Source organism: Cavenderia fasciculata, assembly GCF_000203815.1.
Source record: "Cavenderia fasciculata unplaced genomic scaffold Scf_Dfasci-G-o-80e12.f1-5, whole genome shotgun sequence".
Taxonomy (NCBI): domain Eukaryota; phylum Evosea; class Eumycetozoa; order Acytosteliales; family Cavenderiaceae; genus Cavenderia; species Cavenderia fasciculata.
In genome coordinates, this window is record NW_004457735.1 from 2,092,890 (window position 1) to 2,106,380 (window position 13,491).

The 13,491-nt window shown below is 32.2% G+C and overlaps 5 protein-coding genes across 5 annotated transcripts; 4 read left to right on the top strand and 1 right to left on the bottom strand.

Annotated features, from left to right (window-relative positions):
* Positions 1-95: 95 nt before the first annotated feature.
* On the bottom strand, positions 96-2,355 carry DFA_05636 (uncharacterized protein; the record flags this gene model as incomplete). Its single annotated transcript, XM_004361297.1, has 6 exons — positions 96-575; positions 911-1,129; positions 1,195-1,498; positions 1,610-1,891; positions 1,971-2,107; positions 2,320-2,355. The coding sequence occupies 6 exons, from the start codon at positions 2,353-2,355 to the stop codon at positions 96-98; spliced, it is 1,458 nt and encodes a 485-aa protein (XP_004361354.1).
* A 557-nt stretch (positions 2,356-2,912) lies between these two features.
* Positions 2,913-4,888, top strand: wdr85 (WD40 repeat-containing protein; the record flags this gene model as incomplete). The annotated part of the gene is made up of 2 exons (XM_004361298.1): positions 2,913-3,017; positions 3,734-4,888. The coding sequence occupies 2 exons, from the start codon at positions 2,913-2,915 to the stop codon at positions 4,886-4,888; spliced, it is 1,260 nt and encodes a 419-aa protein (XP_004361355.1).
* A 533-nt stretch (positions 4,889-5,421) lies between these two features.
* DFA_05638 (uncharacterized protein) lies at positions 5,422-7,076 on the top strand (the record flags this gene model as incomplete). The annotated part of the gene is made up of 4 exons (XM_004361299.1): positions 5,422-5,805; positions 5,888-6,335; positions 6,431-6,511; positions 6,595-7,076. The coding sequence occupies 4 exons, from the start codon at positions 5,422-5,424 to the stop codon at positions 7,074-7,076; spliced, it is 1,395 nt and encodes a 464-aa protein (XP_004361356.1).
* Positions 7,077-7,383: 307 nt separating this feature from the next.
* DFA_05639 (uncharacterized protein) lies at positions 7,384-8,710 on the top strand (the record flags this gene model as incomplete). Its single annotated transcript, XM_004361300.1, has 3 exons — positions 7,384-7,786; positions 7,872-8,209; positions 8,300-8,710. The coding sequence occupies 3 exons, from the start codon at positions 7,384-7,386 to the stop codon at positions 8,708-8,710; spliced, it is 1,152 nt and encodes a 383-aa protein (XP_004361357.1).
* A 1,636-nt stretch (positions 8,711-10,346) lies between these two features.
* On the top strand, positions 10,347-13,313 carry DFA_05640 (uncharacterized protein; the record flags this gene model as incomplete). The annotated part of the gene is made up of 5 exons (XM_004361301.1): positions 10,347-11,085; positions 11,193-11,605; positions 11,680-11,997; positions 12,060-12,422; positions 12,489-13,313. 5 exons carry the CDS (start codon positions 10,347-10,349, stop codon positions 13,311-13,313), a joined length of 2,658 nt encoding a protein of 885 aa, XP_004361358.1.
* Between the last annotated feature and the right edge of the window lie 178 nt (positions 13,314-13,491).

Genomic DNA, 13,491 nt, shown 5'->3' on the forward strand with positions numbered 1-13,491 from the left:
GTAAATTATTATTATTATTATTATTTTGATTGATTGATTGATTTTGGGGTTTTATATTATTATTTCGTTATTTATTATTATTATTAGATCTCTCTCTATTGTATTTCATTCTTGGCATTTAATCTACTATATCGTAAAAGGGTCAAGAAAAATACAATTGGTTCAGGGACATCACCTTCGACCAAAAAGTAGCTTCCACCTTCGGCCTTTAGAGTTAAAAAGTGTCTTGTCCATTTCCAATCAATCATTGGGTCCTTGTTTATATATTCACGTTCCATTTCCTCCCAGTAGTATTCGTGTAGTTTGACACCTCTTTCTCCGAGTTCGCCCAACAACCATTCGAATATGAACCCATTAAATTTACCCCAACCCAATGAATGCGATCCATTTTGAGGCACCAAATGTTGTCCATCCCACAAGTAGGTCATACTGCTTGCTCCTCCACTATCTGCACACCATGCTGCTTCTGTGCATTGTAAAATACCGTCGCTACTATATGTCCATTCTTCCTCAAATGATGATTTAATAATTCCTCCTTTATAATTTTCTTTATATACATATATTAATAATAATTTCTTAAGAAAAAGAAAGAGAGTAAGGTTAATATTTGAATAACTAGTAATAGGGAATTAATTGGAAAAGAGTAATAGATAGATAGATAAAAATAATATGATAGAATAGTAGCAGTAGTAGTAGATAATTGTTGGCATCTCCTTTAGTCTTTTTAATATAATATCTTTTAATATTAGACCCTATTGAACACAATGCCTAAATTTAATGTTGGAAGTTCGTATCGATATAATATTGAATCTTTGATTATTATACCCTCTTTGGTCTTCCGATAATAGAATAGATAATAATATAGGATAGATAGGATAGGATAGATAGGATATTATTATTATTTCCTTACCTTTGTGAATTGATTAATACAAGAATCAAAAAATTTAAACTTTAATCCATCGATAGCAAGTGCCCATTTGGCCATTGATACCTTATCCTCTGCTGCAAAAATAGTCTTGATGTTATCTTTTGATGTAATGGAAATACAATATTGATATCCTGGTAATTCATCAATAGAAATTGAATCAATATCTTTTAATGAAATCTCTCCTTGAATTTGTTCATATTCCTAATAAAAACAATTAATTAGATTATAAATACTTTGTTTCTCAGTTTTCAGATATTTTGACATACCTCTTCAGATTGACACATTTTAATTTTAATACCATCTAGGATGATCCAACATTTTCTCCAGCCTTTTAATTTTCCATAATTTTTGAAAAGATAACCTTGTTTGTATACCTTTTCGTTTGATGTTCTGATTTTTCCAAATTGTTGTTGTTGTTCGACCATTGTCTTTACATCTTCCATATTTTGTTCAGCTGCAATTTGATAAGCTGCTTCAAATGCTTGTTCATCTACACCATGTTCCAATAAAATCTTTACAACATTTTTATATCCAGCTCTAATTGCAAATGTTAAACATGTTTCTCCATTACTAAATAGTAGTAATAGTAGTAGTAGTAGTAGTGGTTAATATATTATATTATAAATTATAAATGTTAAATGTTATATCTCTTTTTCTTTTTTTTTTTCTTTTTTTTCTTACATTGATCTTCTGTTTACATCAGCTTTATGAGATAATAAAAATTGAATGCTACCTTCACAATTCTTTAGACAGGCATGATGAAGTGGTGTTTCTAAATTGTTGGCTGTTAGATTTACAATGGTTGGATCATGCTTTACAATGGCCGACAATATTTTTGGTGAAATGTTTGCATCCCATTTTCTGACCAAATAATGGAATGCACTTGTACCATGATTATCACATACCAATGCCAACGATGGATCCTTTTGAATTAAATATTCACATGATTTGAAATTCCCATTACTAATAAATAAAAAGTTAATACAAATCAACCAATAATAATAATAAATAATAATTAATCATTTAGTTGATTGATATATACCTTGCAGAACAATGAAGTGGAGTCCAACCATGTTTATCTTTCATGTCAGCCTTTGCACCACGTTTGAGTAAAACGCTAACTATATCACTATTACTTTCGGTACATGCAACATGCAATGGTGTCTGATCAAAACTATCCTTTAAAAAAAGTATCTCTCTTGAATTTTCCTTTAAAAGCTTGTTGACATCATCCTTGTGACCTTCTTTAATAAATTGGAATATGGATGACATTCTTTCTTTTTTATGTGTGTGTGTGTGTGTGTATTGTTTACACTTTCTAAAAGTTATATGTTATATATTTATATACTACAATAAATAATTAATAAAAAATAAGTATTGAATTAATTAACGAATAATAAACTATGACGATGATGATGATGATCCATAGTAATAATAGTGGGATGAGGAGGATGTGGGATGAGGAATAAGAAGAAGAAGAGGAAGAGGAAGTGATGGTGATCGATTATTTTAAAATAGTGAACTAAAACACAAAAAGGTTGCCAGGTCTGCCCTCCTCTCGTTATTATAAACAAAAAAACGGGCGGAAATGGAATGGCAAGATCTGACAAACAGCAACACCCACCACGCCAACAGTTGTTGTTGAAAGAGAGATGGAAACCTAAAAGATTGCAAGAAGGTTATTTTTAACACCAAATCACGAACCACGATGGTGTTGGTCATGGTCACGGTCGTCATCATATCATTTGTTTAATGCAAACCATCTTATCGTGGAGGGAGATGATGGTATTGGGATCCGCCCCCTCTATCTACTGCTACTGATCGATCCAATCATTTATCTGGTCAAAATCACCCGATCGATCATTCCTTCCCATTTCATTGCTTCTCCTTTCGATTCTAAATTAATTTCAATGTAGAGTTTACATACATGTTGGTTTGTATATATAAATCTAAAAACTTTTATGTTGAAATACAATGAATAATAATGATTGATGATGATGATGAAAAAGGTAGTGTGACGGTGATGTTATTATTATTATTGTCATTGTCAACAACTCTCCCGCGTTCGGTACATATTATATATGTATATGTATATATAAATTCGACGAATACTTTGAACTCATTGCAATGAATTAATTTAATTTAAACACACTAGTATGTATGATTTTAAAATTGGTTTGTGTGTGTGTTGAATGGGTATAGATAGAGATATAGCCGTTGTTCTTTTTTTTGAATTTGTATCTCTCCTTTTTTTTTTCTGTACGTGGTGCACTACATCTATATTTGTAAAAGAAGGAGGTGAAGGGGTCAACTTACTCTTGACAATGTGCGTTGATCGTCTCGTCGACTACTACTATCTCTTCTCTCTTCTCTCTTCTCTCTCTCTTTTGTAACTCGATATAATAATGATTTTAGTATGGGGGGAAGAGGTGCCAATCAAAAGAAAGAAGAAACTCGAATCAAAGAGGAGAGAGAAGAAAAAAACTCTTGACCAAAATAAAATAAAAAAAAGATCAGATTTATAGATCTTGTTGTCGTCGATTTTTTGTGGTTCGACGACAGACGTTTGCCCATAATGATGGTCTGCCCTTTTTTATCTACTGACCCGATAAATAATAATTTGATAAAAAAAATAAAAATAAAATAAAATCAATAATCATTAAGTTAATAAACCATAAAAAAAAAAAGAAGAGGATGGGGACTATTATTTAGTATTCTAATTAATAAAGTAATAAAGTTATTTTTATTTTTTTTCGAAAGATATATTTAACCAAACCAACCTGACCAACCACTTTACTTTCAAAGAGAGAAAGAGAGAGAGAGAGAGAGATGAACTATTATGGTAAAGAGGTAGGATTGACAGCTGATAGTGTAGAGTTTCATCCTATCGAGAATGATTGGTTTGCATGTTCAACGTATCAGATTGATCAACAACACGATCTGCAATACAAAGAACGTCGTAGTGGTATATTGTACTTGTTTAAAATAGAGCGTGATCAAGAGACAACGGGTGCATTCAACTTTGTGATGAAATGTCAGGTACAGTTTGACAGCGGTATTCTCGATGCCAAATGGTCGCGTTCACAAGCCGTCATGCAACGACAAAAAGAGAGTGTCTTGGCAGTTGTATTGTCTCGTGGTGATATTCGTTACTTTAAACTGCTTGAGGACAATACAGCAGAAGGAGAATACAAACTCGATGAAGTACCTCTTATCACCAACTCTCAATACAGAATATCAAAAGGTGATGATATCTTGGCACTCTCTATTGATTGGAATAACAAAGATAATGACACAACAAACAATGACAATGACAATAACAATAACAAGATAGTATCAAGTTTTAGTGATGGAAGTTTGGCAGTACTAAAGAATGGTAATCAAATGGTACATAGATGGAAAGCACATGGTTACGAAGCTTGGATTGCAGCTTATAACTATCATGACAGTAATTTTGTCATGTCGGGTGGTGACGACTGTTTATTTAAATCATGGGATCTTAGAATGATCAATCAGGTCGATCCAGAGGACGACGAGATTGAAGAGGGTGTGACAGCAATCTCTCAAAAACGTTGTGAAATGGGTGTCACCTCTATTCATTGTCATCCGAGCAAAGAGCATATTGTGGCACAGGGATCATACGATGAGAAACTCAGAATATGGGATCTTCGGTCCATGAGAGCACCACTCTCAATCACTGATAGTCTTGGAGGAGGTGTATGGCGTGTCAAGTGGCATCCAACCGATTCTAATCGTTTAGTGACTGCTTGCATGTCGGGTGGTTTCCACATTGTCCACTATGAAAACGACGACTACTCCTCACCAACAGTTCAACACAGTTACAATGGTGATCATAAATCAATAGCCTATGGAGTTGATTGGTCATCTCTTATTGATGATCAATATATTGGTTGTTGTTCATTTTATGATAAATATCTATCAATTTGGAAACCATTTTAGAAAAAAAAGAAAATAAATACTCAACAAATCGACTATATCCAAAGTTTTTCTCTATAGATCACCGAATTCCGTGCACTTTCACCCATTCTTTTTTTTTGGTCGATCCAGATTTCAAACAACCGATCACTCTCCCCCAATGCCACCCATTTGGTTGCATTTCCATGAACTACTGAAAGTTTTACTCAACTGCAACGTAGGAACATTGTTAGTTTGTTGCTAATTGAAACAACGGAGTAAGTAGACCGATGGAGATGGTAAAACTTTTTAGAGCCCATGTCAGCTAGTGGTTAAGCTAAGAAAATGCACATAAAAAATACTTCACTTTGCGCAATCTCTCTTTTTGCAAGTTGAAACAATATAGCTTCAAATATTTATTATTATTAGTAGTTATGTTATTATCATTTTTAAAAAGAATTTTTAAACATATATTCAAATTAATTTATATTGACTATCACATGATTTCTTTGTCGGAAAATAAAGGCCGTGATCAAAATAGTGAAATAAGCTCATATTCACCATTTTGATTATTAGATATGATTTCATCATCGGTCATTCAAAGTGTTGTTGGCCGTTTGAGTCAACGAGTCATCATAAGCAATAGTAACAATCATATTATTAAAAGAGGTGGAGCATGGTTATCATCATTAGCATCAACAAATCACGTCAGCACTAGATTACAATCTAAATATCTGTGTACGATCAATAACAATAGTTTCTTCATTGGTCAATGTAGAGAATACTCATCATCATCATCATCAGCATCGAGTAGTAGTCGCAATGGTGGCATTGATAAAAGGGGATCACTAGTTCAAGAAAACTATAATGTAATGACATTATTTTCTTTCAAGACTGATCAAATCGTCAAACAAGCCGACGCACATTATCGTAATCGTCAATACCAAGATGCTGTCACTTATGTATGATATTATTGATCAACATAGATGTGGTTGTTCTTGCTTATATGTTTGTTAACACTTTTAATTTCAATTTATACTTTAGTATGAAAAAGCAATATCAAGTACCAACGACCCAATTGAATGTTCATTATTACAATCTAGAATAGCGAGTGCTAAATTTAGAGGTGGATTGTTGAGTGAAGCAATGAATCATTTTCACACTGCCACCAAATCGATTCCATACTCTCACGAAGAGACCTACAAGATATTGGCACAAGGTGCATTCATGTTGGAGTTTGATTTTGATCTACAAGTAAACAAGGAATCTAAAGAGTCTCAGACAATGTTGGCACGTGCATCAACTGCTTGGGATGCAGTCATTGATTGTGCACCAAACAAACCAGATGGATATGTTGGCAAAGGAAGATGTATATTGAAAATGAGCAAACCTCAATTGGTAGATGCCATGAGATACTCTCAAAAAGCAATCTCATTGGATCATAATTATCCACCTGTTCAATCTTTTGCTTCTGAAATGTTGGTTATTGAAAGTAAATATAATATTAATAATACCACATGACAAATCATTCATTCATTCATTATTTATCTTAATATTAATATTATTATTATTTTGTAATATATTTAGATAAAGAATTATTAGCATTACAATTATTAAATAAGTTTTTTAAAAACTATAAACAATTTTATGAAGATTCTTTTATTTATAGTATGTAGTATAATACATACATACATATAATATAATATACAATAATTTATTTATTTGTTTATTAATTTCCTTTTATTTTTTAGAAATTGATAATTCAACGATTGGAGATAATTATTTTAGAAGAGGATTATGTTATTTACATGAACAACAACCAGATAAAGCAGTATTAGATTTTACAGAGGCATTAAATTATTTACAAGAAGAGGAACATCCATCGGTCAAATTTTTCAGAGGTCGATGTTATTATGCCATCCAAAAATACAGAGCTGCATTGGAGGATTTCAATACTTTTATCAAATACAATCCAAAACATATTGCTGCCTATGAGGAGAGAAGAGACGTCTACTCGATGCTAGGTATGCATGAACACGCTGAAAAGGATCAAAAAATAGTACAAAAGGATCGTGAAAAGAAACATGACCAACGTTTGGAATCCATCCAAATGTACAATGAAGAGAGATTGGAAAGAATCAAACGTAGAAATGAAGATATCGCAGAGAAAAAGAGAATTATAAGAATGAAACAAAATGAAATTGAAGTTGCAGATTATAAAGAAAAGAAATAAATTAAAAGATTAAGAAATCTAATAACAATATGTCGTGAAGATCACTTTTCATTTGCTGATCGATTCCAAGACCAATTAGATCTTTTACTCATCATTCTGATCATCATTTGAGACCATAATAATAAACCTCGATATGACATTGAAAAACATGAATTATGCAGAAATCGATGGATTCTAGCTAAATTAGATATACTTTGAAGACCAAACATTAATATGAAGTGAAGTACTTCAGTGATTCTTCTAATTTTAACATAAACACCAACACCAACAATCAAACCACATAAATAGTACCAGTCTATGAGACATAATGTTCAACAAGCGATTAACATTAACAACATTACAAGTTTTAAATACAAATAAACCTTGTCATCATTATCGTAGTTTTAATAATCTTTGCACAATATCATATAATAATCAACGATTCAGTAGTAGTAGCAATAACAACAACAAATATTCATTCATGACAAATACAACAGAATCATCAACTGCCACGATGCAAGATGAAATATCTACCAATCAAGCAGCTGCAGTAGAAAACAACAACAACAAGAAATCATCATGGTTTACAGAATTGGGAGAAAGAATGAAAGTATATGAAAAGGAGATGACACTTTCAAATCTAACACCTAATACTGCATTCATGATAAGATTAGATGGTCATGGATTTTCAAAGTTTACTAAAAAGTTTACTAAACCATGGGATATAAGAGGTATGAAATATGAAAGAACTTTAGAAGTAATGAAACTATTATTTATTTATTTATTGATTAATATTATTTATTAAATTATATTTAGTACATAATGCAATGTATCAAGTTGCATGTGGATTAATGAAAGAATATCATCCAACTATGGTCTATACATTTAGTGATGAGATAACATTATGTTTCCCATCACTGCCAGATGAAGAGTTTAATGAAAAGGTGGCGTCTTTCCAAGACCCCAAAAGCACACTTCCATACACTGGCAAAATACAAAAACTTGTATCTCTGTCATCTGGTTTGGCATCTACACTCTTTTACAAGGCAATGTTGGAAGAAACTCAAGGTTCTCCACAACACCAATTTGTAGTTGATTCAACTCCACATTTTGATGCTAGAATATTTACTGTACCTTCAAATGATGAAATAATAGTATGTGAAACATATAAATATATATATATGATTTTGGAAGATAAAAACATGATCAGAAATTAATTAATAATCTTATTTTTTTTTTTAAAGGCAAATTTAACATGGAGATCAGCAGTTGATTGTGGTAGAAACAGTATATCTGGTATGGCACAAGCACACTTTCCACACAAATTACTTTCTGGTAAAGGTGGAGGTGAACTTAAAAAGATGTTGTTGGAATCCAAAGGTATAAATTATGACGACGAACCTGCTTGGTATAGATATGGTGTCTATTTAAAGAAACAATACTATTTATTGGATGCAACCACTCCAAAAGGTGACAAGGTCACTGCTACACGTACCAAAATAGTTCGTGAAAGTTTTGATATACGTAGATGTCCAGATTCCCTTGGCTTTTTAACGACCAAAGTACTTCCAATAGATTTTAAACTAGAGGTACCTGATAAACCTAAATCTAAATCTAAATCTACAACCACCACCACCGTTGTCGATGATCAATAAAACCAAACCTTCTTTTCTGCGCGCTCCCCTAATCCCCAACCCAAGAATCATTTCATTCAATTGTTTCATAATTCTCTTCATTTCAACATTATTGATTGATATTTCATAGAGTTCATTTTTGATTTGGTTGTTGTTATTTGTAGTACAAAATTCTGTTTTTTTTTATAAATAAAAGTAATGAGGAAGAGGGATGTTAGAATTTCCAAAAGAAGAAATAAATATTAATTAATAAACTTACCTTCGTCACTTAGTGGGTATCTACCAACCAATAGAACCTTGGTGTCCTTTAGTACCTTTTGGAGACAAGCTCCATGATAATCGCGTCCGTCCTTGGTTTGTCTTTCGGCAGACCTAATTAGAGCAATGATTGGTTAGAAGGATTGTAAATCAAAACAGAGTCCCATGTCGACATGATCAATAAACAATACCTTCCTTTCTGCGCGCTCCCCTAATCATTTCATTCAATTGTTTTTGTTTCATATTTCTTTTAATTTCAAAATTGATTGATTGATAATTCATAGAGTTCATTTTTGAAATTGATTGATTGTTGTTATTTGTAGTACAAAATTCTGTTTGATTTATTTGGATATTTGGAGACAGGGGTAATAAATAAAAGTAATTTACAATGGATTGCGCATGTTTGGATTTATTGCTTGTTAATCTTTAATTGGGAAGCAATACGGTCTATTATGAGAGAGGATGAGGTTAGTGAACAATTTCCAAAAGAAGAATTTATAAATAATTTCATAAACTTACCTTCATCACCTGGGTATCTGCCAACCAATGGAACCTTGGTGTCCTTTAGTACCTTTTGGAGACAAGCTCCATGATAATCGCGTCCGTCCTTGGTTTGTCTTTCGGCAAAATACACCTAATTAGAGCAATGATTGGTTAGAAGGAAGGTAGGTTAGGGTTAGAAGGAATAAAAGGAGAGGAGGAAGTATCCCTCACCGCCGGTGTTGAAATTGATCATCATCCGCATGAGTGAGGGATGGTGCCCCCTATAATGTCTATAACTCTTACAGTCTTGGAGCAATGTGGGCACTTGGATGACATTTTATAGTTTAATTAATAGATTATAGTAGAGTAGAGTTGAAAGGTAGTAATGTTTGAAAGTGGAGTATGATGATGATTGATGTCAAAGGTGTGACTTTGACATCGCATGATGTTTTTTAAAATTTTGAAAAACATTGTTTTTCAACCAACCCAATTGTTCAAAGAATAACAAACGAGTTGGGGGTGGTTTTCATGAATGAATGAATAATCTCGATTGGATGTAATAGATGTACTCATCACATAGTTTATCATCTAAGAGGATGGGATATTCCCAAACTATAAGATGAATGGATTCATGTATCAATGAGAGAAGTTTTTTTAGTGTCTGTTTTATATTTGGATGATTGCTATCATCCATCATAATGGATGATATTTGTAGTATAAATCTTTTGGTCAATACCATTTTATATGATTGGGACAATGACCAACTTAATCATTGATTTGAAGGCTAGGCGAATGAAAAAAAATAATTGAAATTAATTTATAGACGAACGAGTCGGTCGTTTTATGACAATTCTTCTTTTATCATATATATTTAGATATATATTCTTCTTCTTAAAAATAGTCAACACAGATAGAGATGGATACTTACAAGAGCAATAGAGGAGGTGGAGGTAGAGGAGGTTCCCGAGGAGGAGGAGGAAGAGGAGGCAGTAGCTTTGGTGGAGGCAGAGGTGGAGGCGGCGGTAGCTTCAGAGGAGGAAGAGACAACTTTGGTGGAGGTGGTAGAGGTGGCAGCAGCTATGGTGGCGGCAGCAGCAGAGGCGGCAGCAGTTATGGTGGTGGCAGCAGCTTTGGTGGTGGTAGAGGTGGAGGCAGAGGCGGCAGCAGCTATGGTGGAGATGGTGGCAGCAGAGGCAACTTTAGAGGAGGAAGAGGTGGCAGCAGCAGAGGCGGTAGCAGTTTTGGTGGTGGAGGTAGCAGAGGAGGTAGAAGAGACTATAACAATGACTACAACAATAGCTACAACAACAACAACAACTATGAAGGAGGAGATGATTATAACCAAAAGCAACATGATGGTGAATCAACAGCAACCTTTTACCAAGACAGAAATGGAAATAGTGGTCGTGGAGGTAGAGGAGGTTATAACAACAATAACAACAGATTCAACAACAACAAATCATATGAAGATAGTTACCAAGATAACAACTCTACTTCAGCACCTGAAAACAAACAAAATGATGATGACGAAGAATACTACAAACCAATCCCATCATCTAAAAAGGATGATAAGAATAGTGTAGAAGCCGATCCATCAACAAGACAATACTTTGAAAGAATTAAAAATATTTTAAAAGAGACTGAAGATGAAGAGGGTTTGTATTACATACACTACTATATTACTATTAGATAGATTCATTTTTGTTGTGATTACTAATATTTATTGATACATTTTTATTTATTATATATTTATTTAATTTAGAGAGATCAATTATAATTGATAATGCATTAAAAGAATTGGGTAGTAATGCACATATTACACTGTGTGATAAATCATGTTCATTGGTATTTGAATTCTTGATCAAATCATTCTCTAATGTGCAAAGAGCCAATTTGTTAAAGTCAATGGAAACCGACTTTATGATGGTCGTCACCAACTGCAATGGTAGCAGACTTATCGAGACTGTCCTCAACTACACACCGACCATTTTAAATGACACTGACTCTGACAATATCCAATTGCTCTCTGACACTATCTTTAAGTTGTTTGACGTATTGGTCGAAAACATTAAAACCGTATCACAAGACAAATATGCTACCTATGTATTCTCAACTGTCATTTCTTTATTAACTGGTAAAGTAAAGGAAAAGAAAGAATCTACTAAATATCAAAAGGTACGAAATATATAACATTTAAACCAAATATTTAAATTAATAGTTATTAATTATTATCTCTTTAATTCTTTTAGTCAAATGATATTGAAACAGAAGAAAGTCAAACTATCATTTATGATGTACCAAATTCATTTGGAGAGAAATTCAAGACTGGTTTACAATCTGTATTTGACAAGTTAAAGGATGAGATGGGTATGATGGTATTTGATAGTAGTTATACTTTAAATATTCTCAAGACCTTGTTTACTGTGTCCAAAGACAATACATCCTACTTTACTAAATTGACCAACAAGATTCTTTCACCTTCCGAACAAGGTCAAACTGAAGAAGAGAAATTAATTAGTTTATCAAATAATCAATTTGGTTCTATTCTTTTAGAAACTATTATTCAAGTATGTCTAGAGACAGATATATATATATATATATTTACCATTACTAATCTATTTATTTCTAGAACTCACCAAATTCAATTTACCAAAAATTATTTGCAATGTTTAAAAATAATTTATTAACATTGGCAGAACATGGATTTGGTAATCATGTCATTCAAAAGTTGGTTGAAAATATCAGAGAAGCTGCACAAATCAAATCAATGGTACAGGTAATCAAGGAGGATGATACTGTTAAAAAGTTGTTTGACAGTGGAAAAGCATACATTGTTCAAAAGGTTGTCGAAGGTTGTGTTAAATTTGATACCCAACAAAAGGATACTCTCAAGGTTCTCATTGCAACTGTCGTTCCAAAAGATCAAGAAAATTATCCTCAATTTATCAATAATCTATTAGTATTGGAAAAAAATATTTCAAGAAGACATAATGTAAGAGAGAAAAGAATTTAGTTTTAAAAAAGGATTGTTCTAACATATTTATGTAATTTTCTTTAGTTTTCAACAAGTGGAGCATTAATTATTCAAAGTATATTTAATTTTAATGCTAGTTTTAATGGAGCTGTAGTTGATGGATTTTTGAAATTGGATTCTACCAAGATGAATACATTGATCAAGGATTTGGTTGGTAGTAGAGTGGTTGATGGATTCTTGAATTCATCTATTCCAATGGTCAAGAAACAACAATTGATCAAATCACTTGCTGGTAACTTTGTCGATATTGCCATGGACAAGTATGGATCCTATGTCATTGAAAAGATCTACAACATCTCTGACATGACCATTCGTGAATCGATTTGTGAGGAACTTGCAGCTCAAGAGGAAAAGGTATTCTCTAAACCATGTGGTCGTTATGTATTGTTGGTTTGCAAGGTCAATGTCTACAAAAAGAAGAAATCATCTTGGTCTCAACAACAATCAATTCAAGATAAAAAGAGAAAAATGTTTGATGAAATTATTAATGATGATGGTCAACTAAATACAAAAAATCAAAATCAAAAACAACAAAATAATTATAGTGATACTTATATTAGCAATAATAATAATAATAACAATTATAATAATAATAATAGTTATAAAAACAACAATAACAACTTTAATAAGAGTATGAATAATTATAACAATAATAATAATAATAATAATAATAATAATAATAATAATAATAATAATAATAATTTCAACAAAAAGGATGATAGTAGTAGTCATACACTAAAGAAACAAAAAACCAAGAAACAAGTAGAAGAAGAAGAACCAACAATTAATAATAATAATGGAGGAGATGATTTTGATGAGATTGATGAAATCTTTTCAAAAAAGAAATAAAACCTTTTCTTGTTAATCGCGAATAGAAATAAAATATCAATTAATTTACCTTAGTAATATATTTTGACTTACGTGTACAATGTAATGTGATTATTCTATGGTCTACACCTGCCTGCCACCACCATCACAATTGTGCCAATAGTATTGATGCAATCAAATAAAAGAGATCATTCATTCA